This window comes from Delphinapterus leucas, chromosome 7 (assembly GCF_059928025.1).
Source record: "Delphinapterus leucas isolate spDelLeu-1000000601 "Yukka" chromosome 7, BTC_Dleu_Yukka2, whole genome shotgun sequence".
In the NCBI taxonomy this organism is placed as follows: domain Eukaryota; kingdom Metazoa; phylum Chordata; class Mammalia; order Artiodactyla; family Monodontidae; genus Delphinapterus; species Delphinapterus leucas.
Genome location: NC_143135.1, coordinates 62614251 through 62642137, shown reverse-complemented (window position 1 = coordinate 62642137; position 27887 = coordinate 62614251). Strand labels below are relative to the sequence as shown.

The window sequence follows — 27887 nt, the reverse complement described above, 5'->3', positions numbered from 1 at the left end:
GTTTTGTTTGTATTGGCCAAATTTAAGTAAGTATGACATCAGTTAAGTGTCTGAAAGGACACAATGGCTAGTTGTGAGTGCTTTTTACCGATGTAAATGGGGGCACTGTTGGCTTTGGATATTGGAATAATTCAAGTCTTACCAAAAAAAAAAAAAAAAGGCTTTTAATGACTTTCCTGTGTATAAGAACTAATAGCTCTCTTGCTTTTAGGCTTAGTTTAGTTTTGTTTGTTTGTTTGTTTGTTTTTGGTTTTTTTACTTTCTTGGTATGTTAACTGTGGGTGTTGGCAGTGCCTCTCTGTCAGCTGATCTGCCCAGCTGCATTTCTGTGAAAGCCTTTTGCCTTGTCAGCAGTGTGTTGTGCTCATTCATCCCTGCTTAGTAGAAGATCTCAGGAGGGGATTTACTTTGGGAATTGGGATTTAGGACCATAGGTGAGAATGTTTCTGCAGTCCCCTGGGCATACCCAAATCAGTCAAAACAAAAATTCGAGGAGTCCCGTCTGCTTACCATTATTGTTAATAAGACAACATGTACAACCAGGCATTTTCACTGGATTTTTGCTGAGAACATTTTTTCTAAAAGGTGGAAATCTAATTCTTGTTTTAAACAAAACTTAGAACATATTCATAAAATCTTGGGTGACTGTGAAGTTCTACAAAATCTTCATGATGAACATCAGTGATTGTGTACGGCACTGTGAATATAGAAAGCACACAGGTATATTGACTGTCTAACATTTACTAGAGAAGTCCTTTTTAAAAAATTATTTCTCTGCTCTTAAACTTTTTTCTGTACATTAAAATATAGCCATGAATTCTAGCTGAGCTGAGATTGAGATAGCAGATTTTAGAGAGAAAGCAAAGCACCAGCCTTGGAGTCAGCAGATCTGCTTTCGAGTCTGTTATTAGTGTCCTGGGGCTGCTGTAACAAAGTGTACCACAAACTCGATTTCTTAAAACAGCAGGAATTTAATCTCTCACAGTTCTGGAGTCTTAAAGTCTGAAAACAAGGTGTCAGTAGGGCCACGCTCCTCCTGAATTCTCTAGAGGAGGATCCTTCCTTGCCGCTTCCAGCTTTTGGTAGTCCCAGTCATTCCTTGACTTAGAGCTGCAGCACTTCAGTCTCTGCCTCTTTCACATGGCATCCTCCTTGTGTCTCTGTCCTCACATGGCCTTTCCCTCTTTTTACAAAGACATCAGTCATTGGACTAGGGCCCACCCTAATGACCTTGTCGTAACTTGATTACAACTGCAGAGACCCTATTTCCAAATAAGGTCACATTCATAAATACATTCATAGGGGTCAGGGCTTCAGCATATCTTTTTAGGGGATACAGTTCAACAGACTCTCAGCTCGACTCCTCACTAACCAGGTGTTTCAGAGAAAATTGTCTACGTAACTTTGATGAGCCTCAGTTTCTTTATATATAGAATGGTGATTTTTACCTTGTGTACTTTATAAGTTTGTTGAAAGGTCCAAATGAAAATATTTGTAATTGACTTAAGAATGTGGACGTTTATGTTTTTTTATTGATGATTATAAGGAACCTTTTTTGTCTTTAGAAGAAAATGTTACAAGGTTGCCCTATTTTCAGAAATTGTTTCTATTCCGTGAGGCGTCCCTATTCCCAACTTCTGATTTATAATAATACAGTTTATATTTCTTCTCATGTGTTACAAATTATCTTTATTGTAAATATAATAATTCATACTTCATTATTTTGAAACCTTAATCATGACTCACTATTATCTGATGACATCAGATAAACTCATAGAGAACCACAGGCTAGGGTGGTCACTGTGGTGTGGGGATGGGGCAGGCTGGGTGAGCACGGTCTGCATTAGGGCCTGAATCATCCACATGAGGTGTAGACGCTGGACATTGTTTACAGGAACCTGACACACTGCTCTTGAGGACTCTGTCAGCAGCACCTGAATTGGCTCAGCATTTGTGGAGGTGGTGTTACCCTAAAGGACCAAGCTTTATTTTATAGTAATTAAAATCTTTATTTGGTCCAATTTAATACAGTTTATAAGTCCCTTTTTGTGGGGAGGGGCAAACCTCTTTTGAAAATGTCTAAGTCTAAGGAACTCTGTCTTAGATGTTTTTAGTGGAAGCCCAATAGATAAATCAGGTAAAAGCAGGTAGCCTCAAGCTCATATATGGAACACAGTTTAGAAATTTTTTTTAACCAAACAAAAGTGCCATATTTTCAATAAACAGCAAATAAGTGGTGCATTGTAGGCACGTGTAATTATTATTTTGTGTCCTTATGTACCAGTTGACATAAATGTTACAGCTTTTCATTTTCTTTGGTTTTCAAGGGGTAAGAGTCTAATATGAATGAGCAGTGAACATTTTATTCAAATAAGCTGAGCCAGTTTTCATGATTTCCATCCATCAAATGGAACTTTAAACAGACTTCTCTTACCCTTGCAAATACTTCTGATATACAGAAATGTTTATTTTTGGCTTAGGTCAGTTAATAGTATTTCCTCCCATGAGTTTAGGAAATCTTCTGATCTATTTCCCTCTCTCCAGTTTGGTCTTCTTTAACTCTTTGTCGGTTTAGGTTGCCATAATTCTAAGGAGATGACTTAGATGCCATTTTGGAATAATGTCACTCCTGTGTTAATAGTTTTAAGTTATGTGGACTCTAGCAGTAGAGAGGTTTAGAAACAACACATTCAAAGAGAAATCCTCTTAGGTCACTGTTTGGTGCCCCTAAGACAAGATGAAGTAGTGCTTTGAAGGTGACAGGAGTAAGGTTGGCGTAACTTTGTGATGTTATTGATGGGCAGAAGCCCAAGATGGGTTGTGTTAAGCATAAACCCAAGAAGCAGTTATCAAAAGGCACTAGACTCAACGTACAGGACAGGCCCTCTACCTTATGCAGTAGAGAAAGAAGTCCTCTCTTTCAGCTATACTTCACAGAGGCAGCTGAGAATAGCATTATCTTTAGTATAAAATTTTGGAATGCAGCACTATATGTTTATATCCCTGTGCATCTGGATTCAGTGGTCTGGCTGTGGTCTAACATTATTCAAAAACAACATACCTTTCTGTGCTCAGTTTTATATCTGACATCTCTGTGAAATCATATTAGGTAGGGCTGAGGTTTCTAAAATGTTTCCATTGCACAGCAATATCAGGAAAATATTCTTTAAGCACATACCCTCAGTGTATTTATATTTATATATCCCTATAACAATATGTTATGTACATTAAATAACATGTAAAAATAGACATTTTAAAAGGGTAAAAATTAATAGGGAAGTTCTAATACTTCTAATATCCGACTTTGGTGACCCTTTTTATACAGAGCTTGTTTTATCACCAAAAAACATTTTAATTTAGCATGTTATAGAATGCTTATAATATGTGTAAGTCACTGCTAGTTGCTGAACAAGAGACAGGGAGAATATGTTTCTTACATCTGAGGAGCCTAAAGGTGAGTATAATATGGAAGCACAAGTGACTGGTTGATGGTAAAATAAGAACTCTTATAAGAGCAAAGACAGAGTGGCTCCTATTATGTAAGACTAGATGAGCATTTGATTGTAGGTGGTAAGGAAGGCTGAACTAATATTTGAGTGACTAACATATGCCAGGGTGCTTTTTGTATATTTTAATCCTCAAGACAGCCATTAACGGGGATGTGGGTATTGGGTCTTGATATTCTTAACCTCATTTTACAAAAGAGCCAGGATTAGATTCCTTTCCATAAAACTGTGCTCTCTCATCCCAGGCAAAGGAAATACACCCATTTTTTCCTAAGATGTTAACTTTGCTTCTTCAAGAAAGACAAAATGAGTCTTTACAGCATTGCTATTTGCTATCCAGGCTTTTGGATGCAAATTCAAATGTAAAGATGTGGCACCTTGCTTCTTTGCTAAGAATTTTAAGCACAGCCAAGTTTGTCCTTAAATACCCAGTCTTTTATTCTCCCGTAAGCTTTCAATTGCACTAGGTTCACTTTCTGAAACTGATGCTATTTTCCTGTTCTAACATGAAATTTTCTTTCTTTGGTGTTGAATGGGAGTAGAATGAAGGAGTAAACCATTTTTATTTATGATCTTTAGTGTGCTGATAGAATTCTTTTTTAAAAATTCCTTTATTCTCTGTATGTTTGCTTTTTTATAAAGTTAACTTATGATTTCTGTACTCTTGTCTTAACTATACTAAACACACACTACAGCCAAAAAAAAATCTTTGCTCTGGAGATAAAAACAAAGATTTTTGGTAACATTAGATTTTTTTTTTCTATTTCAACATATTTTTTTTACAGGTTGATTAGAGTGGCGGGAGTGGGTGAAGGAATGTCAACTGAGAGTTGCCATCATCAATTACTTGTACATTTTAGTATTTTTATTTATCTGCAGCTCTTCTTTCACTGCTTCTCAGTATTTCATTTTCCTATAAAATGAGAAGACTTTAAGTATGTCTGTATTAGACTAGTGAGACTGACTGCTTTGTTTAAATGGCATATTTAGTTGTGAGGTAGGTCGATTTAATTTGAACAAACTGATAGCTGTACTGATTTTTTAGTTCTGTGGGAATTTTGGTATAGAGAATGTTACTTGAAATATAAATGAGTGAAAGTCTTTTTCTTTTGTTTGGTGTGTGTGTGTGTGTGTTGGCATATTTGTAGTAGAATTTTACTGGAATGGTCAGTTACAATTTGTCTTACGCTGGCTTGTAAAATATGGTGATACTGTAATTAATGACGGTCATTGGATTTTTTCTTTTTTTTAATTCCTTATCCTCCAGTACGCAGCAACCCTACGTGTTCTTTAATCTACTCCCAAGAATTATAAGTAAAGGAGGGTTAACTTGACTTTCTCAGGCTCTTTAAATCCTGCTGCTTCTCACCCACCAGGATCCTGTTACTCCTTTGTGTACTTTGTTCTTCCTTCTTTCCTTGAGCATTAACTGGGCGATTGCAGTATATTTCCTTTCCTTCTGCTTCCTTATTTACTCGCTGAGCTGACTACCTTTTCACCAGTGCAAGATGTGCCTATGCTTCGGTACAGGTGCCAGGAAAGGGTGGGGCCAGCTGGTGAAGGGCTGCTCCATGGCTCAGTCCTTGGCATTCGCTGCAGTCAGCCAGTCCAGTCTGGGCCAAGGTTTCATCTGCTTGAAATGGGTGTTGATGATATGAAACTTACTGCAGGGATATTAAGTCTTGTTTTCTCATGTTTTAATTTAGCTACATATTTTTTATAGGTATAAGACATATGTATATGTTTATTTTGCCAATTTATCAGAATAGTAGAAGTATTAGTTAGAAACTAGCACTTCTTCCCTCAAGGAAAATTGATCCTCTTCAACATTGTTTTTAAGCCTCCAGGACTTTTCTCCAGCAGTATGCTCATATATGGAAAAGAACAGAATTCTGGTGCTCCCTTTGACCATATTCTTCAGGGGCATTTTCCCCTGAGACTGTCAGGTCTTCAGACTGCTGCCCTCATGAAAACTTGATTTAAGAAGATGTTTCAGTGTGGGGCTCTCATGGGAGACTGTTGATTTTGGATGCTTATCTATCTGCAGTAAGCAGGGGGTTTTTCTTGTTGTTTTTTAACTTCAAATGAAAAAGAAAATCTGTTTTGGAGAAAAACCCAGTTAATCATAAACTCCCTCCAGCTCAGGGATCACTTTACTTAAAATCATTTCGCTTCTGAATGGTCATCCTGGTTGGTCTGAAAGGTGAGGAGGAAATGTCTTTCTAATTAAGTTGCACCGTATTCTGTCTCAGCACGTATGATACTTGAATCTCCAAACCCAGACCTGCTGTCCTGTCCTCCCATCTGTAGCTGCTTGTGTAATTCCATCAACTTTTCCATTGTCTCTTCCCATTGTCTTTGAACATTTATTTCTGAGAACAAGGTATGGATTAAGAAAATGACTCAACCACTAATATAACTGAAGATGATTTCTAAACCTGTAAATTAATCTTGGCATCCAAAACAACAAATTGCACATACTTGTGGTGTAATATTTGTTGAAAACTCATTGGCTCTTCATTCTTTATAGTGCTTTTCTTAAGAAAATAAAAAGGTAGAAATGAGATCACTTTGACCCAGCAAAGACAGAGTTTTGAGCCTTGAAATCCTTTATAGGAATTCGAATGTTGAGGTATGAATTGAAACTGTTTCTACTTAGTCTTAACTTTGACTTAATGCTCAGTTGAACATTCCTGTTCATGCCTCTGCAATCTGATGTAGGAGGAGGAAAAAATTAAAAGTTCCAAACTAAGATGGCTCATATTTGGTTTAAAATACTCTTAAAGTAGGCTCGGTGAAGGAGATACATATATGAAATGAACATCTTGGTACTTTAGGGTTACTAAAGATATGTTATGGAGTTCAACAGTCTGCTTGCCTTACTGTATATTCACATTAAACAACAGGAGCAAATTCCAAGAATCAAGTGAATGTATTCTAACAGGAAGCTGAACCAAAGATCTTAAGTATTCCATGTATTCAGGGCAGTATGCGGGTAGTTGGACCAGATAACGTCTAAGCTCCTTCTACCTCCCAAAGTATAAGCGTCAGCTGTGGCATGTCCAGATAAACAGGCAGGAGACAACTCCATGTCAAAAAAGTGTGAACACTGAGAACAGGACTTTCCACCTCTTATGAGGAAGGAAGGAAAGGGTATTGCAACTAGATGTGTTGGGTCTGGACTGAGGTCAGATTTGACACACCGTTTGACAGACAGCCTGGACACAGGAAGCCATCTTCTGTGGCTCACAATTAGGCTGTGGTTCCCGTCTTCCCCTCTCCCACACACACATAAAATAAAAGTCTTAACCATGGGTCAGCTTATTTCAACCTTTTCGGGTAAAAGACTTTATTCCTTTGGAATTCAGAAACAAGAATTTGTTTTCTGAAAAACACATGCCATTGGATACCCTTTTAACTAGATGTGTGACTGAAACTTTTGTTTAAATAATTCCACCTTCTGCAAGGGCTGCCATTATATTTATTAAAGTTGACAAAACAAAAACCACTTCTTCTTTCATTACATTTTCTGCTTTCATGTTCTGTCATTCTGAGATCTTTTTTTCTTTCCCTCTCTCTGTCTTCTTTTCCCCCAGCTGTCGGCAGCATCCAGCCCCTCCAGTCACAGTCCTCACAGAGCTTCAGGAAAGGACCCTTTTGCAGAGCTCTCTTTGGAGGATTTCTTATAAATCACTTTAGGTATTGCTGCTTGTTGGGGGAGATGGGGACTTAAATATCAATACTTTTAAAAATTACCAAACATTAAGCACAATTTACTCTTCTCCTTTGTTTCTTTAAAGGACTCTAGGTTCCCTCTCTTTCTCCTCCTCCTCTGTTCTTTAGGTGAAGAATAGATCAAGACAGGGCATAAGGACAAAGAACTTTTGGAAAATATCTTTAACATTATTAGAAGATGTGAAATCAAAGGACCATCTCACATATGTACATATAAGCATCCACTGTGCACAGCAGATGGATGAGCTCAAACACCACCCGTTAAAAACTGGGTGTTTTATTCAGTCTTAAAAGATTTATAGAGAACAACACAATTTTACGCACTGGATTCAAGCTTTATTAGGAGCATCTTTAGTTTTAACATAATGGCCAGGATTCATTGTGAAGAATTCATTTTAACAATTTCTTTAAAGGGTTATATTTTTATGTATGCCTTTTTCATTTTAAAATAGTAGTATTTTCCAAAAAACAGCTTATATATTTTTTTTTAAATTAAAGGCAAGTGAATACTTAGTGCCCTTTTTGATAGAAAGATTCTGCTTTTGATCCACACTGCCTCTTTTCCTGGAAGACAATGTCATTTGTTCTTCTTGATGCCGTAGCCCCCAGTGTAGATACACCTTCTGGATCTTTGAGAGTTTGTACTCTTCTGATTTGACAACAGTTTATTAGCACATCATTTCAGTAATGTCTTTGGATGAGCAGTTTAAAGGATAAAGATATCATGAGTGAAATATCTGAGTGACTAGTTGACACCCTATTGAAAAGTATTCTTTTGTAGATCTTTCAGATTTTGATTTATATCAGAAATTTTTAGTAAACATAATATTACTGTTGCCTTAATTATCTCTGATTTTATTATAATATTTGGAAATAATATTTCAAATTTTGCTTGTTGCCTAAATGAGATTTTTATGTGGAATATTTGTGTTCATGGAGAGATTTTCTGAACTTGTCATGGAAAAATCATTCGTCTTCTTTCTTCCCATATCCCTTGGTTTTTTAGTAATTAGAAAGATATTTGGAAGTTCCTGTAGTTATGCTTCAAATATTGAGTTCTGGCTCATGATAAGCTGATGATAATACTGACTTCGTTTTGTAATCAGGGTTTGTGGTAAGCATGCCATGAACACTTCCAGGCAAGTTGAATAGTAAGAGGCACAAAGCGTTTTTACTTATGAGAAGATATCCTACAATGCAGTGAATTAACTTACACTCTTTTTTTCCCCCCAGATACAGTTTATGTAACTAGATGGAAGAGAATGGAATTATTCCAAAAAGACAAGTGCTCAAGCAGCAAATACTTACTTCCAGCAAAATCCAAACTGCTGTCTCTTAAACTCTCATTAGAATGCTACAGTAACCCAGTGAAGGCCCATGAAGGAAATTGGGACTAGTCGATAGGAGAACGTATCAATACAGTTTATAAAGCCAAGAATTGCCATGAATTCAGACTGTCTTTTTGGTGACTAATTCTTCAGTTCTTTCATCTCCTATTAATACCCATAATCAGTAACGTACCAAGAAAAGCCCTTATCTGGAAAGAGTGAAATTTGTATTTGGAAAAGCTGCCTGGAGAGAAGAGCTGTGTCCTTTACTGTAATGCAACAGGACTCTTTTGGGGGGATCAAATCATAATTCTTAATTATGCAGTATCTTTCTTTTCTCCAGTCCTCACAGATACAGAAACAGTAACTAAAATTAACTTTTCTTTTTAAAAAATTATATATTCAGTTTGCAGTAGACATTCCTTAAGTATTTGTATTTATTTATGATTATCAATTTACGTAACATTAATATTGTATCAAACCTCCTTATGAAAATGAGTATGGATGTACACAGTATGTTTGATTTTTATCCATAAGAATGAATCTGATTCAGAATGCTTTTCAGCTGACATACAGAGCACTAAATATTTTAAGGCAAGTCCATAGGTCTGAATCGCTTAAGAATTCTCAGTTTCTATGGGATTTAGGGAAGCATTATAAATGCATTAATCCTTATAGTCAATTCTGTGCCTAGGATTTTGCAAGGGAACAGTTCACAGAACTGGGAAAAGCACTACATTTTAAATTCAGCATTAGTGCATTGGGAAGGGACTTTACTGCTTTGTGCTTGGCATGTCATTATTTTCCATTTGACATTAGGGCCTTTCCAAAATGAATGTGAGGAATTGCTTTCACTTCAAGACTTTCCTTCTTTTCAGTAAAACTCTAGGAGGTGTTATGGGGGGAGGGGAGGGGACAAAATCCTTGAACCTTTTATTTGGCTCATGCCATGTTATGATCATGTACCTTTTAAATAAGGGGAAATAGTATCTTTAAAGTTAATGTCTAGCCAAGAGTTTAGTTAATGAAGAATTAAGCTGCACTGTTGATCGGTGCTTTGTGTAAATACATCTTAACATTTGGGTTGAGAGGGGCCTTAAGAAGGACAGTTTGTTGTAGGAAAGCAATTCTGTACATGAGTTAAGCATACTTGTTGCATTGTCTCTGCAGATTCTATTTTTGTTTACAATATTAAAATGTATGTTAGCAAAAATGGGTGGATTTTCAAATAAAATGCAGCTTCCACAAAACCTTTGTTATGGTATTCTGGTCTGAGGCACATTTACTCTTTTCCTCTTTTCTTTATCATTGGTATTATTATTTTTTGCTAATAAAAGTATACCCAAGTGATTATATTTGATGATTTAATAAAATGTAAAATTTATTTCTCTTTTAACTTAACTTCCAAAAAGCTTGATCTTGGTACTTTTGTTACCTTCTAGAAACTGAACTACTTATTAAAACTGTTCATTTTTGTCTTTTGATCAGATGCCTTCGGTCAGGTAAGTTTAAGGGAGAAAATGCTTTGAATTTGACCTATTGATGCATGTGATTATGTCTGCCAAAGAAACCTCTGACTGTATCGTGTTTCATGTTGAATAGTAAGTAGGATCCAGAGTACATGATAGAGGGACTAAAAGCTTTGCATTGATAAATGTCTGCATACTATTTGCCATGGTTGGAAAAAATAGTCTTTAACCAATATACATTGTTAATTTTACCACTTTTTAAGTTTCACTATTATTAAACCATTTTCATACAGACTGGAAAATGTACTTTTGTAAGTTAACTTCCTTAACATCATCACAGATTTTGATTTGTCTCTCCTGGTGGTGTTTGAGTGGATGTTATATTTGAGGTCTATGGCTTGTTCCTTTTATACTACTTTTTTTTTTTTTTCAACATATTCAAGTTTGTGAAATCCTTCATAAACATTTCCATCTTATTGTTCAAACTTTTGGGCTTGTTGGATTAGTATTACCCACATTTTACCCATTTTACAGATTGGAATAAGGAACTTGCTCAGGTTGACAAGCTAACAGACATTGGAATCAGGTCTTTGCTTCATGGTCCATTGTTCTGTCTGTGCATAAACTGAAAAGGGAATTATTTCCCTCTGTGGTCTAGCCTGATGACCACTGTCTATTCTCAGATGGTCTTCTCCTATGAAGCATACTTCCCACCTCCTGCAAAACACATGAGCATGTTAACTTTAATCAAAATGTAACAAGTGGGGGCTTCCCTGGTGGCACAGTGGTTGAGAGTCTGCCTGCCGATGCAGGGGACACGGGTTCGTGCCCTGGTCTGGGAAGATCCCTCATGTCGCGGAGCGGCTGGGCCCGTGAGCCATGGCCGTTGAGCCTGCGCGTCTGGAGTTTGTGCTCTGCAACGGGAGAGGCCACAACAGTGAGAGGCCCACATACCGCAAAAAAAAAAAAAAAAGTAACAAGTGAAGTAAGTCAGCTGTTGAATACATAAAAAAATACATAACTAAATCCGGTTCTAAACCTGTATATGCCCCCACCATCTTACTACCCAGCTAACAAGTTGGTAGTGGCTGCAGAAAGAGATTAAGACTGTTAGCAGAGGGCAGCTAACCCATCCCAGATCATTTGCAAAATTTTTCCTTTTAACAATCTCATTATTATTGTTCATTATATTTTTAAGATATACTTTTCTTAACCATTAACTGTGAGAGTCCATATTTAGGAAGAGGCCTTATGTTAGAGCAGGAATCTTTTACTTCTCCACGAGCCAACAAAACATTACCCCTGGAAAGCAGGCCTTTATGGGATAAGTTTCTCCTTGAACTAAAGTAATTCCAAGACTCTTCTCCTGTTTATTGTCACTAATAAACATGTTTCCAAATTCTTGAGAATTCAGATTACTGATGTAAATGCTTATTCTCCAGCACTCCATGGAAAAAAACAGAATCTCTCTCTTCAGGGGAGGGTGGCTCCTGTGTGTTCAGCAGTGGCTAGCTCACAGTATATGGAAAGGCCCCAGCATTCAGCCAGGTGAACTTAATCCATCTTATCCTGGAGAAAAGATGGCTCCACAGCTTCCATCAGTGGCCTTTGCATCTAGCTTAGATCTTTGTTCTGTCACATTTGCTACCTTCCGTGGGTCTGACTACACCTAGAATTCTGCAGTCTGAATAGGCTCTGGATGGAAAGGCTGCTGTATCATCTTCCATGCTGTCTCTTTCAGAAAACCTCAAGCTGATTCCTTGCTTTTACTAAGAAGTGGCATTCTATTTAGTGTGTCACCAACCAGAAATGTTTTCTAAGTCTCTAGCTAGTATTTTAGTCTAATTTTGCTCTAAGCACTTAGGAAATGTCCCCTTTTGTTAACTGATGCAGCATGCAGGTGTAGTTTTTATGCTGTATGAAACTACCCACATTGTCAAAAGTTAAGGTCTTTCTGTGGTGTTACTATTGGGGCAGGTGTGACCATTCTGAGGCAGAGTAGGTTACACTGGGTTTAGGCATACACCTAGAAGGAGAGAAAAGCAAGGACAAAGCTTTATGGAAGCTTCACTTCCTAATAAGTTCTCATTCCAAAGAGCTTTTCCTTTATCTGCTGCAAAAGCTAATTCCAAAGTTGGTTTTGAAATAAAAGTCTCTGTGTGAGAATCACCTGGGGAGCTAAACCTCAACCTGTCTGAGCCTTCTGCAGTCAGGCGCCTGCCCGTCTGCCTTGATCCTGGGCACTTGGCAGCTGTCCTGTACTCTTGATAAGTAAGCACTGGGTTACTGTGACCTTGGCTTGGAGTGGAGGCAAAGAAATATCAGAAGAGAAGTAAGCAGCCCCCTCTCTCCTTTACGAACCTGGACTCCGGGGCCTGCACTGATGTGCAGAACTTGCAGTTGATTTGCTTGACATTTCAAGAACACTTCAAATGGAAGCATCAAGCACACTGCACTGGCACTGCCATCTAGTTCAGTGGCGTCCTAAAAGGCAGTGAAGTCTGCGTTTCTCTCATCATTTTTGTCCTGAAGTAGGGTAGCAACTGAAAAGCTCTTCACTTCTGTGTGATTGCTCATTGATGGCAGGTGTCACGTACCTGGAGGAGGCAGAGGCACTGCTGAAGGAGAGGAAAGACTCAGGGAGAGATCCCAAGGAGCCCAGCCAGCAGTCTTCAGAGGCAGGTGCAGGAATGGCCACGCCAGTGTTTGCTGCTCATAACAGCTATTGCTAGGAGCTGACCTTTTGACAACTATGTTGAAATGTAGAATTTGGAATTCATGGTGGACAGAGTTTGCATCACTGTGGGTCCAAAGTACAAATCAAGGAATGACAGTTTGCTTCGTCTGATAAAGGTACGATAAACTGGTGTCATATTGACGTAAAAGGAAGGCGAACGAAATAGCATCATGTGAAATGATAGAAAATACATATTATAGTCTCTGTCCCTGGTTCCTGGCACAGAGCTCCTAAAACCCCTATTATTTCCTAAGTGATAGGCGAGCGCTAAGAGCATCTTTTGTTCTAATAGTTGGTCTTTGACCCTAGTTCCTGACGCAAAGCTTATAAATCCCTTGGAATTTCCTGGGTGATAGGAGTGTTTTTTTGTTCTAATGGGGCGACTCTTGATAGGTTCCTGGATAGCTTCAGGATGGGGGCCAGTCAGAAAGACCCAAAGATGATTAGAAGCTTGGAACTTTCAGCTGCAGCCTCATCCTCCAGGAAGGGGGAGGGGGCTAGAGACTGAGTTAATGATCAGTTGTGCCCTTGTGAATGAAGCCTCCATAAAAATGCTGATATTAAGGAGTTTAGAGAGCTTCCAGGTTGTGAACATATCCATGTGCCAGGAGGGTGGTGCACCCCAACTGCATGGGGACAGAAGCTCCTGCATTCGGGACTCTTCCAGACTTTGCCCTATGTGTCTCTTCATCTGGCTGTCCATCTGTATCCTTTATCATATCCTTTATTATACAGTAAACTGGTGCAGTTTAAGTGTTTTCCTTGATTCTGTGACCCATTCTAGCAAATTATCAAAACCAAGAAGGGGGTCAGTCACAGGAGCCCTGATTTATAGCTGATCAGTCAGGAGTACAGGTGACAATCTGGACTTGTAGTTGGCCTCTGAAGTCTTGTGGGTGGAGGCAATCTTGTGGGACTGAGCCCGTAACCTATGGGGTTTGTGCTAAAATTTGTGTGGAAAACCCACACATCTGGTGTATATTGTAAATGTGAGTAAAGGAGAAACAAGTGTTTTTCTCATACAAATAATGAACCTAATAACAGGTGTTTCTGTGATTGAGATGGCATTTCAAAAGAGTATCTATATAAGCCAGTTTTACTAGCATCATATATCTATTTGGGGAAGGGGGATGGAATTCCCTCCAACATAATACCAACATAAATTTCAGATGAGTTAAGTATAAATGTAAGGAACTATAAAGATGAAGGAAAATACAGGTGACTATCTCAGTCAAATAGAAAAAGGGGAAGGATATGATTTAAAAAAACAGTTCACCAAAGATGAAATACTAATGACCAATGAAAAGAGTTTAGTAGTAACTGAAAAATTCAAATGAAAACAACAGTGCTTTCCAAGTGTAAGGCTGTTCTGAGTGTTTTTGGACAGATTGTTCGTTTAATCAAGTCTGTGAAGGAGGCACCTTTGTTATACCTATTTTATAGATAAGGGTACAGGCCTAGCGGCTGGGGTAAGTCACTTACTGTGTGATCCTTAACAACTAGGTGGTTGAGCTGCAATCCTGAGCCCTTATGGTCTGGCTCCAGGTCTGCCATAACCACTGTGCTGTATACTGTTATGGAGGATGCCATTTTGCCTGTCAAACGGCATCTGTATAACAGCATGGGCAAGAGTACGCAGAGTTTGATTGCTAATCTAAAGCTGAAGTGAGTATAAACCAGTACACCTTTTTTTTTTTTTGGTGATACGTTGTCAGAAGACTTGAGAGTTCTTATCCTTCACCCAGCAATTATACTTTTAGAAAATGTACCCAGATGAATAACCTGGGTGTGGGGTTTTAGCTAGGGGACTTCAACTGCTGTATAGCACATAAGTTTGAAAATAGGAATTGTTCATATCAGAGACTTAAGAGATCAGGTTAATGGAATGCATTCCTCCCTGAAGCCACGCCCGCCCCATCCCTGCAACACAAAGCAGTGTGAGTGTCATGGATTAGTTTACATCAGCAGATAGTAGACAGTTAGAGACTCAGATCTTTACTGTTATCATTCCAGATTAGAAGCCAGTGTACACTACCCCCAAGCTCTGCCAGTTCCCAAGCCAACCAAAGGTAAGATATGTTTTCAACCCTCAGGGAAGGGTTGGTCTGCTGACAAGGAGGTGGAGGGAAGGAGTCTCCACTGAAGACGGGAGGAATACTGGTCTGAAGCGCTTAGGAGAACAAGAGTCCCTGCCGGTTACCCAGTAGAGAAGAGGGGCTCCCACTCATCGGCAGGAGTTCTACTTTCATATGAAATTTAGAAGGTAAGTGGAACTCCCCAGGAAACTTGTCCTGTGTTATGGGAAACTACAGGACCCACAGGCATTTTTAGTTTCACAATTAACAAGCAGCTTCTCAGGCATAGTTTCTCAATCGCAGCCTTACCATACATGTTTCACGAAGTTTTGACACTTGACAATTTTCTCGTCAATTTGTAGCTTCCAGAGAAGGGTGGGGATTATCCATCACATGCTGGATTCATCTGTCTGGTTGGCTCCAGCCCCTCCCCTTCAATCCTGCACTTTAACTGCTGGAATCCTTCAGTGTGCTTGTATGGCTCAATGCTCATCAAGTATTCAAGGTCTACAACAATTTCAACCTTTCTCATACCTCCATTCTAGGTACTTCTGCTCAGGCATTTTCTCTTCACTGAATAGAACTCGAGTTTTCTGCCCCTTTGCATCTATACTTTTAACCTATTTTCACTGTACAAATCCTATCACTCCTGGGAGGGAAAACTAGCAACTCATCATTTTTAGGGGCACTGTAAATTAGTCCTTTCAGAAAGCCATAAAAATATTTGTATCCTTTGCCCTGTTATCCCACTTCTGGAAATCTAAAGAAATTAACCCAAAGTATGAAAAATATGTGGAAGAATACATCACAGTGATCAAGATTACCAAAGGAACAACTGTGCGGGCTAAGGATAAGTTCAGTGATGAGTCCCAGAGAATATTTCCATTAAAGGGTAGTAAAGAATTAATGGAGACCAGGAAAGAACAGTCAACTAGAGAATAACCAATAAAGAGATGTCAAGGACATAGTTGAAGTCAGGAATAGTCAACTCAAGTGAAATAAAGCCTCAAACTTGCCCATTGGACTGAGCAGGTAGGAATTTAAACCCTACCCCTAGCTATACCCAGGCATTGCAGGGACAGAAGACAGATTACATGGAATCGAAGAGGTGGGAAGAATGTAGAGGTATCAAGAAGTTTGGTTATGAACTAAGAAAGGTGTAAAGGACAATAAGCAGAGGGCATACAGGCCAAGGAAGAGTTTTCTTTAAGATGAAAGTAAATTTACTTTGTTCATCCACTTGACACTTTGAGAGCCTTCTATGAGCCAGTAGTTTTAGGTGTGAGAAACAATAAAGGTTTTGTGGACTGTGACAGGGCACCAAGCTCAGCACATGAGTCTCCTCCTGGCCCTCGGGAGAGGGATGCTATTTATTCAGTTTGGGAGAGGAGGGAAAGTATTTCTGACCCTGATGCCAATAGCTTGGGTGGCTATCAAAGCAGGGTCACAAGGGATGTAGGGGAGCAGTGCTAATCTGCACAGCCTCCACCTGGCCACCCTCACCCCCTGCTGCCACTGCTTCCTGCCCGTCATTTGAATAAACGTGTTTCTACAGAAAAAAGTGTTGCTTTTATGGAGTGTATTTTCTTGTGAGAATAGTCAATGGACAAATATTTCATGACATGATGAGTACTCTGAAAAAAAGGGTGAAGGGATAGACTGATATGATCAGAGTATGGTGCTACTTTCTATAAGTTATCAAGGAAGACCTCTGATGAGATGGCCTTTGAGCAAAGACAAATGAAGTGAGGAAGCAAGATGGAAAGATGTGGTGACTGGCTGCCCTCCCCACATACACAGGCAGAGGAAAGACCAAAGATCCTAAAGGAGACTATGCTTGGCTTCTCTGAGCAGCATCAAGGATACCAGGAAGGCTTGAGCAGAGTGGGTGAGAGGGAGCTTGGTGGGAGCAGAGGTCAGAGAGGTGGCAGTGGGCAGGGCTTTCTAGGTCATGCTGAGGTTTGGATTTCATTCTGAGCTGGGATGCCATTGCACATGTTGAGCAGAGGATTCTTTAAGAACTTGCGTTGGCAAAAAGGTCACTGTGGCTGCTGTACTGAGAGACAAAAGAAGGAAATGGCAAATCAGTCAGGAGACAATGGTAATAGTCCTTAAGTATGAGCAAAACTTAGGCCCTGTGAGGATTAGCTGGAAGAGCTGACCAAAGATAAGACACAAACAGTAGAAGGAGCATTTACTGAAGGTTGACCAAGGTGACAGGAGACTTCTGAACTCCCCTTGTCCCACAGGCACACTGAATGTACAGCTACACGTGGAGCAATTACCTCTATAGGAAATGTAGTCATAGCTGAGCAACCCTTACACATCAAGTGAATGAGAACACAAATACCCACATCAAAACACGTAGGTAAGGCTGAGACACACTTTCACCATAAACTCCACCCCAGCACAGCACCAAACAATTGAGAGGGAACGTCCAGTTCCAGCTTTTCCTTGAGGAGTGAAGGGTTTGGATCCCACATGTAGCACCTCAACTTTTAAGACTCCCACACAAGGGATGGGCTCCCAAAACACCAACAAGGCTTGCATTAATGAGATCCACAGCACTGGCAATTTATGAGATGGCTTCACTGGTGAATTCTATCAAACAGATAACGAATTAATACCAGCACTTCTCAGACTCTTCCAAAGCAAAAAAGAATACTTCCAAACTCTTTGTTTGAGGCCATCTTTATCCTGATAATAAAACTGGGCAAGGTCACTACAAGAAAAGTAGAAGCCCAATATGCCTGATGAACCTAGATGTAAAACTTCAATGGAATATTAGCTAATCAAATTTAAACAACTGTGGATCATGTAGTACTGTAGTATATCTTGACTGAAAAAAATATACATATAAATGTTTTCCAGTGGTCAACTGTACTTAGGAATATATTTAACCAAGGAGGTCAAAGGCCTATACACTGAAAACTATAAGACACTGATGAAAAAAATTGAAGAAGACATAAATGGAAAGCTGTTCTGTGCTCATGCATTAGAAGAATTAATATTGTTAAAATGTCCACACTACCCAAAGCACTCTACAGATTCCATGCTAGCTAGCCCTATCCAATAGCATTTTTCACAGAAATAGAGAAAACAGTCCTAAAATTTGTATGGAGTCACAAAAGACGCTGAATAGTCAAAGCAATCTTGAGGAAGAGCAACAAAGCTGGAGGTATCATGCTTCCTGATTTCAAATTACATTACAAAGCTATAGTCATCAAAACAGTATTGTATTAGCATAAAAACAGACACATAGATCAGTGGAACAGAATATAGAGCCCAGAACCCCGGCATATATGGTCAATTTTCAATATAGGAGCGGAAAATATACAATGGGGAAAGGATAGTCCCTTCAATACTTGATGTGAGGAAATCTGGATTGCCACATGCAAAAGAATAAAAGTGGACCCCTATCTTACACCATATACAAAAATCAACTCAATTAAAGGCTTAAATGTAAGACCTGCACCTGGAAAACCTCTAGAAGAAAACATAGGGGGTAAGCTCCTCATCGTTGGTCTTGGCAATTATTTTTTGGATTTGACACCAAAAGCAAAGGTAACAAAAGCAAAAATAAAAAAGTGGGATTACATCAACTAAAAAGCTTTTGTGCAGCAAAAGAAACTAAACAAAACTCAACAAAAAGAAAAGGCAACTTAATGAACAAGAGAAGATATCTGCAAATGATATATCTAATAAGGGGTTAATATCCAAAATATATAAAGAATTCATAAACTCAACATCAAAAAAAAAAGTTTAAAAATGGGCAGAAGACCTGAATAATTATTTTTCCAAAGAAGAAATACAGATGGCCAACAGGTACATGAAAAGGTACTCAGCGTCACTAATCATCAGGGAAATGAAACTCAAAACCACAGTGAGATATCACCTCACACCTGTGAGGCTATTAGGATGGCTATTATCAACAAGACAAGAGATGACAAATACTGGTGCGGGTTTGGAGAGAAGAAACCCTAGTGCACTGTTGATTGGAATGTAAGCTAGTACAGCCACTATGGAAAACAGTATGGAAGTTCCTCAAGAAGTTAAAAATAGAACATGATCCAGCAGTCCTACTTCTGGGTGTACATCCAAAGGAAACCACCATTATCTCAAATAGACAACTGTACTCTCATGTTCACTGCAGCATTATTCACTACAGCCAAGGTATGGAAACGACCTGTCTGTTAACAGATGAACTGATAAAAAAAATTGTGATAAATATACACACATGATGAAATATTCCATCTTAAAAAAGAAGGAAATCCTGTCATTTATGACAAAATAGATGAAACTGTGAGGCATTATGCTAAGTGAAATAAGCCAGAAAAAGCAAAACAATTACTGTATGCTATCACTTATATGTGGAATATTAAAAAAAATAATAAATAGAAACAAAGTAGAAAATTGGTTTCCAGGGGCTGGAGGGTGGGAGAAATAGGGAGAGGTTAGTAAAAGGGTACAAAGTTAAAAAGAATAAGGTCTGAGGATCTAATGAATGGCATGGTAACTATAGTTGATAACACTGTACTGTGTAATTGAAATTTACTAAGAGAGTAGAATTTAAATGTTCTCACCCTGCCCCCCACCAAAGGTAAGAATGTGAGGTGATGGATGTGTTAACTTTATGGCAGGGAATACTTTCACAATGTATACGTGTATCAAATCATCACATTATACACTGTAAATACCTGAAATTTTTATTTGTCAATTATATCTTAATAGAGCTGAAAAAAAGAATGTACTAACAGCATTAATTACTTAGAGTAGAAGGAGTTAAGGAAGTTTAAAAAAAGAGAGAGGAGATAGGCTGAAAAATCAGCGGGAGGAAGGGGAAAGCTGAGTGGTCCGGAGTGGAGGTGAGATGGGCTGGGAGGTGGAAGAAAGGCAAATGGAGAGCCTGGAATACAGGTGTATACGGAGGACAATGTGCAGAAAATGCTCTTTTTTTGAAGAGCATTCTCTTTCCCTTCTGAAAGCATTTCCATCATTGAGGAAAGCACCTGCTTCTTGATGAGAAAATGCAGCATAGCTGTAACACTGTGGACTCTGCAGCCTTGCTATGAGTTTGAACCCTAGTTTGGGCAAGTTACATACTCTCCCTGTGCCTCAGTTTCATCTATAAAATGGTATAATAGTGCCTACCTCATAGGGCCAATGTAGTCAATGAATTAATAAATGGAAGCATTTTAAAACAGCCTGGCACATGATAGAAGTTCAATACATAGTTACTATTCTTACTGGAATGCAGACTAGCTTGTGGTTAAGAGCCTAGATTCTGGAGACAAAACACCTGTGTTCAAATCCTGACTGTCTCTTACTAGCTGGGAGACTTTGGGAAAGTTATTAAATATCCCTCTGTTTCTGTATCTGTGAAATGAGAATGATTAGAGACCCTACCTTCATAGGATTATAAGAAGGATCAACTAGGTTAATGTAAGTAAAGTGCGCTTAATAAGTGCATTTAAGTGTTTGCCATTATTAGTATTACTAAAGAACCTTTGAAAATATCAGTCTTTGGATTTATCCAAGCTGTTCTGTTAGCATAGTTGATGTCAGCGCAGTGCTGGTGGAGGTTCCATGAGCTGCTTCCAAAGCAGAACCCCGAGCCCCTGACTCCACTTGACCTCAAGCAGGAGTCCTGGGTGCTGAGACAGCTTCAGCAATACTTTAGTTTGGCGTGACAGAACACTGTTTTGAAAACAGCAAGCCTGACAAATCTAAGTATACTTAGGTCGGCAGTTTTCGGTGCCCTCAGATAAAGCAGAATACTTTCTAGAGTAGTTTGAGCCCTTTTTAAAATTTATAACAGAGAATAGCTACTTACCGCAAAGACTTATTTAGTGTCCTGGAGACTACATTTTACTATTGAAAACATTGACTTCAGTGAGATTAATATTCATGTCAGTCTCTGTTTTAGGATTAGGTTTGGCTGTGTGTAACAAAGTTCACACCAACAATGATTCAAACAAGACAGAAGTTTATTTTCTCTCGTGAAAGTCTGAGTGGGCACGGCAGCTTTGCAAGGTTGTTAGGTGTCCACTTTTAGGTGTTGGGTGTCTTGCTGTTCCACGGGCCTTAAGGTGTTCCTCTCGTCACACAGTCCACTGTGGCTGAGCAGCAGAACTACATTCCAAGCAGCAGGATGAAAGAAGGGGAGAGAAGGGGAGGGAAAGGGATGACCCAGAAATTGTGCACAACTTTTACTCACCTTCCATTGGCCAGAACTTTGTCACGTGACTGCAAGGGAAGCTGGGAAACAGAGACTTAAATTGGGGTGACTGTATTCTCAACAACTAAATGAATGTATTATTATTGAAACGGGGAGAATAGATTTGAAGGAAAACTAGCAGCTGCTAGCGTAGTCATACATTTTTTATTAAAAGAATTGCTAATTTCTTGAACCTTTTCTGCTCAATGACCTCAAAACCCTACCATGTCACATATTGTAACTTGAGATCTGAGATATCCTAAAAAAGAATTATAGTTTATAGTTTTAGAATTTAAATATTTCAAAGGAATTAAATGCAAAAAAGTTAAAAGCTTATAAAAGGAAAAATAAGCAAATCCAAACTGTTAGTGTTCGGCAAATGTTTCAAGCACGTTGGAAATGTGTACCTTCTCAATAGATTTTAGGCCCTGCTGTATCCCAAGTTGACATTTTTACATAAATAGCGCAAAAGCCACAGAGGACACTTTTTAAGTGGCTAGGAGAAAATGACCCATGCAAAATGAAATGTAGCAGTCAAAGAACATCAAAGATCTGAAGTTAATTGCACACTTGCACCAGAACCTCAAGTGAGGCCAGAGCCCACCATCCCTCTGATTTGGTGTCTGAGGGCTTTAAAGATAAAAACGCTTCGCTGGCCTCTGTTAGTCAGGCAGAGGGGAATCCAACAGAGTTAATTTTCATTCCTCTTAGGAGGAGGGAAATGTTGCAAGGCCTAGCATATTTTTATAGCTGAGACTATACCAAAAGATGGCCCTAACCCAAGAAGGCGAGAGGTCAGTGAGTTGAGCAAAGGATTTGAGGAAGGAAATGCTGACAAAACCTTTTACTAAGAATCTTTGAGTATATCTGCATCTGCAGTCCTTTCAAACTTTTGCTGGCTGGAAATCTGGAAACATTTCCATGTGAAGAATCTTTTAAAAGTATCTTGGATGCTTTTTAGCACTTACGTAGACCATAAGAACAGAATGACCTAAAACATAACCAATCTAAAGAGTCATGGTCAAAAAAGCAGCCTTTCTGGGAACTTGAGCCTCACGAAGTCACAGGAGTAGGAAATGGAAATACTTAATCAAGTTAAAGTCACTAATATTTAGAAAGCCTCCGCTGCTTGAGGGCACAGTTCCTTGTGTCTAGTGCAAAGGCCGTTTTATTCCAAGAAAAATACAGAGAACTGTTGTGTTGAGATCTAGTAAAACAAGCAAGGATCAAGCAGGCCTTTAACAAACAGCCCTTTATTGCCACAAAAATCCCCTTGGTCTCCCTGACCCTGAATCACTCCAGTGTCTGACTCTAGGATTCAGAAAGAAACAAAATTGTTACCACTGACCCACAGTGCGGAGTGCCCTTCCTCCACTGCACTCGTAAGAATTTTGGAACTGGGTTTACTACTTGTCCCTACTGATGTAGATCTGCAGATCCAGGGCAGGGCTTCTTAGAGTCCTCACACGAGTGGGTGGCTGAGCCCTCTTTCCAGCCACCCTGAAACGAATTCCCCCCTAGAAGTGAGTTCCTCTGCTGAGTTTCTGACTAACCTCTCTATCCAAAACTCTATTCCTTGTTCTCCAGTTGTTCTCCCTCAAGACTGAGGAGTATCAAAGAAAAGGGGAGATTGTAATTGATCAGGATCCTATGGTGCCTTCCCAGGACAGACTCTTCCTATGTTCTCCGCCTGCATCTTGTTTGTAGAAAAACTTTAACCTCCTAGGCCCTCCCAGAGTCCCAAAGAGCAAATTTAACCAGAGAAGTGAGAAAATGCAGGAAGGAAAACAAGCAAGACAAAATAATAACAGTTTAGCCATTAAACAGTCCAGGACCTTTAGTTCCTCTTCAAGGGCTGTGGGTAATATTCTGAGCCATGTCCTTGAGCTGTTCTGCAGATACTGAAACCCCCACCAGGTGGAGGAAGTTAACTGCATTTTGACCCCAAGCACATAGACCCCAGACTGGTTGGAACCAGAAGGTTGATGATGTTGACTTCCACTTACCTCACCACCAACCAATCAGAAGAATGTCCACAGCTGATCACCTGTCCACACCTGCAACCCTCTCCCTCACCCTCTCTTTGAAAACGTTTCCCTGAAAGCCGTCAGGGAATTTGGGTCTTTAGAGCATTAACGGCCCATACTCCTTGCTTGGCCCTGCAGTAAATGCTGCACTTCTCTTCACCACAACCTAGTGTCAGTAGATTGCCTTTACTGCACACAGGTGAGTGGACCCAAATTTGGTTCATTAACAACCAATTTGGTTCAGTGAGCCCCTTGATACAAGCACGCAGGGCCCAGCTGCCATCAGAGCTTTTTCGGCGCCTCACAGCATGTGATGGATCAGACACGGGCACACTCTGTGCACCTTTGAGTGAATGTACTGTAAAGACAAGCAGAAGTCTTAGGCCTTTCTCCCAGAGATTGCTGTTAAATGTCAATTATCATTTCAACTGCCATGTATTGCATATCTACTGTGTGCAGGTTACATGCGGTCTCTGTCATCCTTGAAACAATCCTTCAATACAGGAATTAGGTCCATGTAATACTGAGGAGAATAGGCTTGAAAGAGGTGAAGTGACTGCCCAAGATTCAAGGCAGCCAGCCTGATCCCAGAGTGTTTCCCCACACGCCACCCAGTCTCTTTACACCTTAATTTCTTCAAACCTATCTCGTTCCTGGGCCACAGGAAGCACATTCCCAGCCTGATGCTAAAGCTGCCAACACCCTGTCCCGTCTTCCCCAGTCTTGAATGACAACATGTAGAACTCACATGCTTGGTTTTTCTGAGAACTGAAACCAACATAAAATCCTCCAAAACTCATCTTAAATTTATTTTCCAAACCTGTCGCTAAAGGTGTGAAAAATAAAGTATTCTGAGTTAAACACAACCACCGCACCACCTAGAATATCCTGTTCTGCCATCTCCCACTTTCCTTTCTTCCTTCTCTGCTGTTAGTGTTTAAGAGTGAAAGCAGGTCACACCAAGGCTGAGAGGCTCCTTGACCCATCAGGCACTTTTGCTGGACCGTGAATATCTTGAGGAAAGGGGCAGTTTCATGTTGCCTCCCTCATGTCCTACACACAGTGCCTGGGTGCAAAGATTCATTTGATAAGTGCTTCGTTGGATAGGTGACACTGATAGGAAGTTCACAGTGGTACAACTTTATTGAGATTTCCTTGTAATGTAGTCATCTAACAGGGCTACCATCCTAAGCTATTAAGAATCTAGGTTGTTAGGAAAATCCCGAAGATTTGTTTTAGAGATACTGCTATCTGCAAATTCTAAACGCAAGGAATAATATTAACAGAAGAAAAGAAAATTCTTCCCTTTTTCCAAAGGATGCCTTTTCCACTCTGACATCTTGGCAGCAAACAGGACTTGTAGTCATTTGATATTTTCTTCTGATTCAATTTCACATTGTGAAGGAGAAACTGCCACACGTAATAAATAAATGCTGGGATCCTACCATGTTATGCTTGGCTTATTTTAATAATCTCATGGTCTGAACTTTCCAAATATGATAGTCAGTTTCTGCTGACCTACTGAAACCAATGAGCTGTCACATAGGCTATATTTGTTGGTTACTGGGAGCTCTTTGGTTTGTCCCAGTGGAAGGTCAGTTTTTTTTTTTTCTACGCAAGAAAAGTAAAGATCTTATCTATAAAAAGTTTACCTTTCTTTCTTGAAAAGAAAATTGGCCAGGTCACTCCATATTGTTACTAACTTTTCCAAGGACATTTCTGTTTCTGTTGACCTTTGAAAGATTGTCCTAACAAAGTATGCTGCCTTCCTGTCAGGAAACACTCTTGCTGCCGTTCACACTGTCACTTCATGGAGTGGATTGGAATATGGTTATTTGGGGGGACTTTTTTTTTTGGCTGTGCCACGCGTCTTACAGTATCTTATTTCCCCAACCAGGGATCAAACCCGTGCCCCCTGCAGTGGAAGCATGGGAGTCCTAATCACTGGACAGCTAGGGAATTCCCTGGGTGTGTGTGGGGGGGGGGGGCTTTTTTTTTTTAATCTTTCTGAAGTATAAAACATATCAGTCACGTACCCAATCTTAAGTGTCCTGCTTGATGAATGTTTGCAAAGTGAACACGTCCATGTTAAGTGCCACTCATCAAAATTACCAGAAAACTCTTTGATGTACCATCCTCGTCATTTCCCTCCACAGAAGTAATCACTCTTCTGACTTCTATCATCAAGATTAGCACGCTCGTCCTGTTTTTGAACATTGTGTAAATGGAATCATACCGTATGTGTTCTTTTGTGTCTGCCTTCCTTCACTCAGTATTACGTCTATAAGATTGATCTACATTGCTGCATATGGAAATAGTTTGTTCTTTCATTACTGTAGAGTATTCCATTGCATGAATGAATATAGCACAATTTACTTACATATTCTACTGCTGATAGTCTACGACTGTTTCAGGTTTTGGCCTATTTTCAGTAAAGCTGCTAGGAACATTCTTATCCCTGTCTTCAGGTAAACATAACCACTTGTTTCTGTTCCATATTAAGCCAAGAGTGAAATTGCTGGAGCATGACATACATAGACACATATATGTATACATGTATACATATATACATACATATATATGTTCAGCTTTAATAACTACTGCCAAACATATTCCAGAGTGTTTGTGCCAATTAATACTCCCATCAACAACTATGAGAGGAGTTCAAATCACTCTGTATCCTTGTCAATATTTACTATTTTCAACTAATTTTAGCCATTCTAGTGGGTGTATAGTATATCGTGGTTTTAATTTGCTTTTCCCTCATCACTGATAGTGTTGATCTCCTTTTTAGGCTTCCTGGTCATTTGGATATATTCTTCTGTGAAGTGCCTCCTCAAATCTTTTTTTCTACTGATTTGTACAAGTTCTTTATATATTTTGGATATGATTTTTTTTGTTAGATATAGGTATAGTAAATTCTCCCAATATGTGGCTTGCCTTTTGACTCTCTTAATGGTGTCTTTTAATGAAAAGAGATATTAATTTTAATAAAATGCAGTTTATCAGTCTTTTTATGATTGGTTATTTTTATGACTTTTATTTTTCCCAGGGAGGCAGTTGATACAGGGAGCAGTAGGCTTGATGGAGCCATGTGGAACACTACCAAATCCACATTTACCCACGTACCAGATGTAGTTTAAAATTTCAGGCACAGGCTTTGAGGATCTATTGGATGTGCACAGGGGAGCATGAAAATATTCTTATATTTTCTACTAAAAGCTTTATTGTTTTACGTTCCATATTTAGGTCTCAGATTCACTTTGAGTTGATTTTTGTGTATGGTATGAGGTAAGAGTCAATGTTCATTTTTTCCCAGATATACAATTGCCTCAGCATCATTTATTATTAAAAAAGACCATGCCCCCCCCCCCCCCACTGAATTACAGGGGCATCTTTGCAGAAGTCAAGAGACTGTAAATGTGTGGCTTTGTTTCTGGACTCTTTATTCTGTTCCACCGGACTGATTCTTCATCTTTGGGCCTGTAGTGCACTGTCTTAATTACTGAAATGTTATATTAAGTCTTGCAGTTTGGTAGTGTTAAGGTGTCCAGTTTGTTGTTTTACTTCAAGATTGTTTTGGCTATCCTAGGTCTTCTGCCTAGGTTATAAATTTCCATAATAATGTTACAAAAAACTTGTTAACGTCTACAAGAAAATGCTAGCATTTTGATTTGGATTGCACTGAATCTATAGATCAAGTTGGGAAGAACAGACATCTTAACTCTTTTGAATCTTCCACTTCATGATAATGGTGTATCTCTCTGTTTATTCCATTTATTTAAGTTTTCTTTAATTTCTCTCAACAATGTTTTGAAGTCTCCATAGAAATTTTGCTTATATTTCATTGCATGAATTCCTTGATATTTGATGTTATTGATTCTATTATATTTTATTTTTCCCAATTGTTTGTTGCTAGTATAAAGAAATACATTGGATCTTTATTGACCTTGTACTCTGTGACCTTGCTAAATTCACTTGTAAATTCTAGTAGTTTGTAGATTACTTTGGATTATCTACATACAAAACCTTGACATCTCTAAGACAATTTGCTTCTTTCTTCTAATCTCTATGCTTTTAATTCCTTTTTCTTGCCTGGTTAGAACACTCCAGTTCTAGTCAATACTGTTGAATAGAAGTGTGATGGTGAATATATGTCTTGTTCCTGACCTCAATGGGAAAGTGTTTAATATTTCACTATTAAATACAATTTTAGCTACAGGGCTTTTTTTTTTTTAAAAAAAAAAAGATATTCCTTCTTTGCTGAGAGCTTTATCATATTATTATGAATTTTTATCACACTGTTAAACTTTATCAAATGCTGTATCTAGTGAGATGATCATATGAGTTACCACCTATGTTCTGTTCATTTTACCCTTGATTTTTTTATTTTGAGATAACTTTAGAATCACATGCAGTTGTACAAAAATAATACAGACAGATCACATGTACTCTTTATCCAGTTTCCCTAAAAATAAGCATTTTTTCCAAAATTATAGTACAATGTCACAACCAGGGTATTGATATTGATATAATCCATTGATCTCATTCATGTTTCCACTCTGATTACTGAATATTAAACCAACCTTGCATTCTTTATTCATGAAATATATAATATTGCTAGATTCAATAAGCTAATATTTTGTGAATGATTTTGCATCTATCTTCATGAGAAATACTGGCCTTTAATTTTCTTTTCCTGTAATCATGTTGCCAGGTTTTGGTATTAGAATAATATTGACCTCATAGAATAATTTGGAAGTGTTTCTTTTTTCTCTATTCTCTGAAAGAGT

General features: G+C 38.8%; 1 protein-coding gene across 3 annotated transcripts in view; it reads left to right on the top strand.

The window, feature by feature from the left end:
• PICALM (phosphatidylinositol binding clathrin assembly protein) overlaps positions 1–27887 on the top strand; it is a 146476-nt gene that overhangs the window by 97743 nt on the left and 20846 nt on the right. The window contains exons 21-22 of one of the 3 annotated variants that reach the window (XM_022594026.3): positions 7103–7205; positions 8475–9922. In XM_022594026.3, the coding sequence (XP_022449734.1) occupies positions 7103–7195 (93 nt within the window). In that variant the 3' untranslated portion in view covers positions 7196–7205; positions 8475–9922. Of the gene's footprint in view, positions 1–7102; positions 7206–8474; positions 9923–14788; positions 14845–27887 lie in introns of those variants that run through there. The other 2 variants (XM_089914170.1, XM_022594029.3) reach the window with 2 other exon arrangements.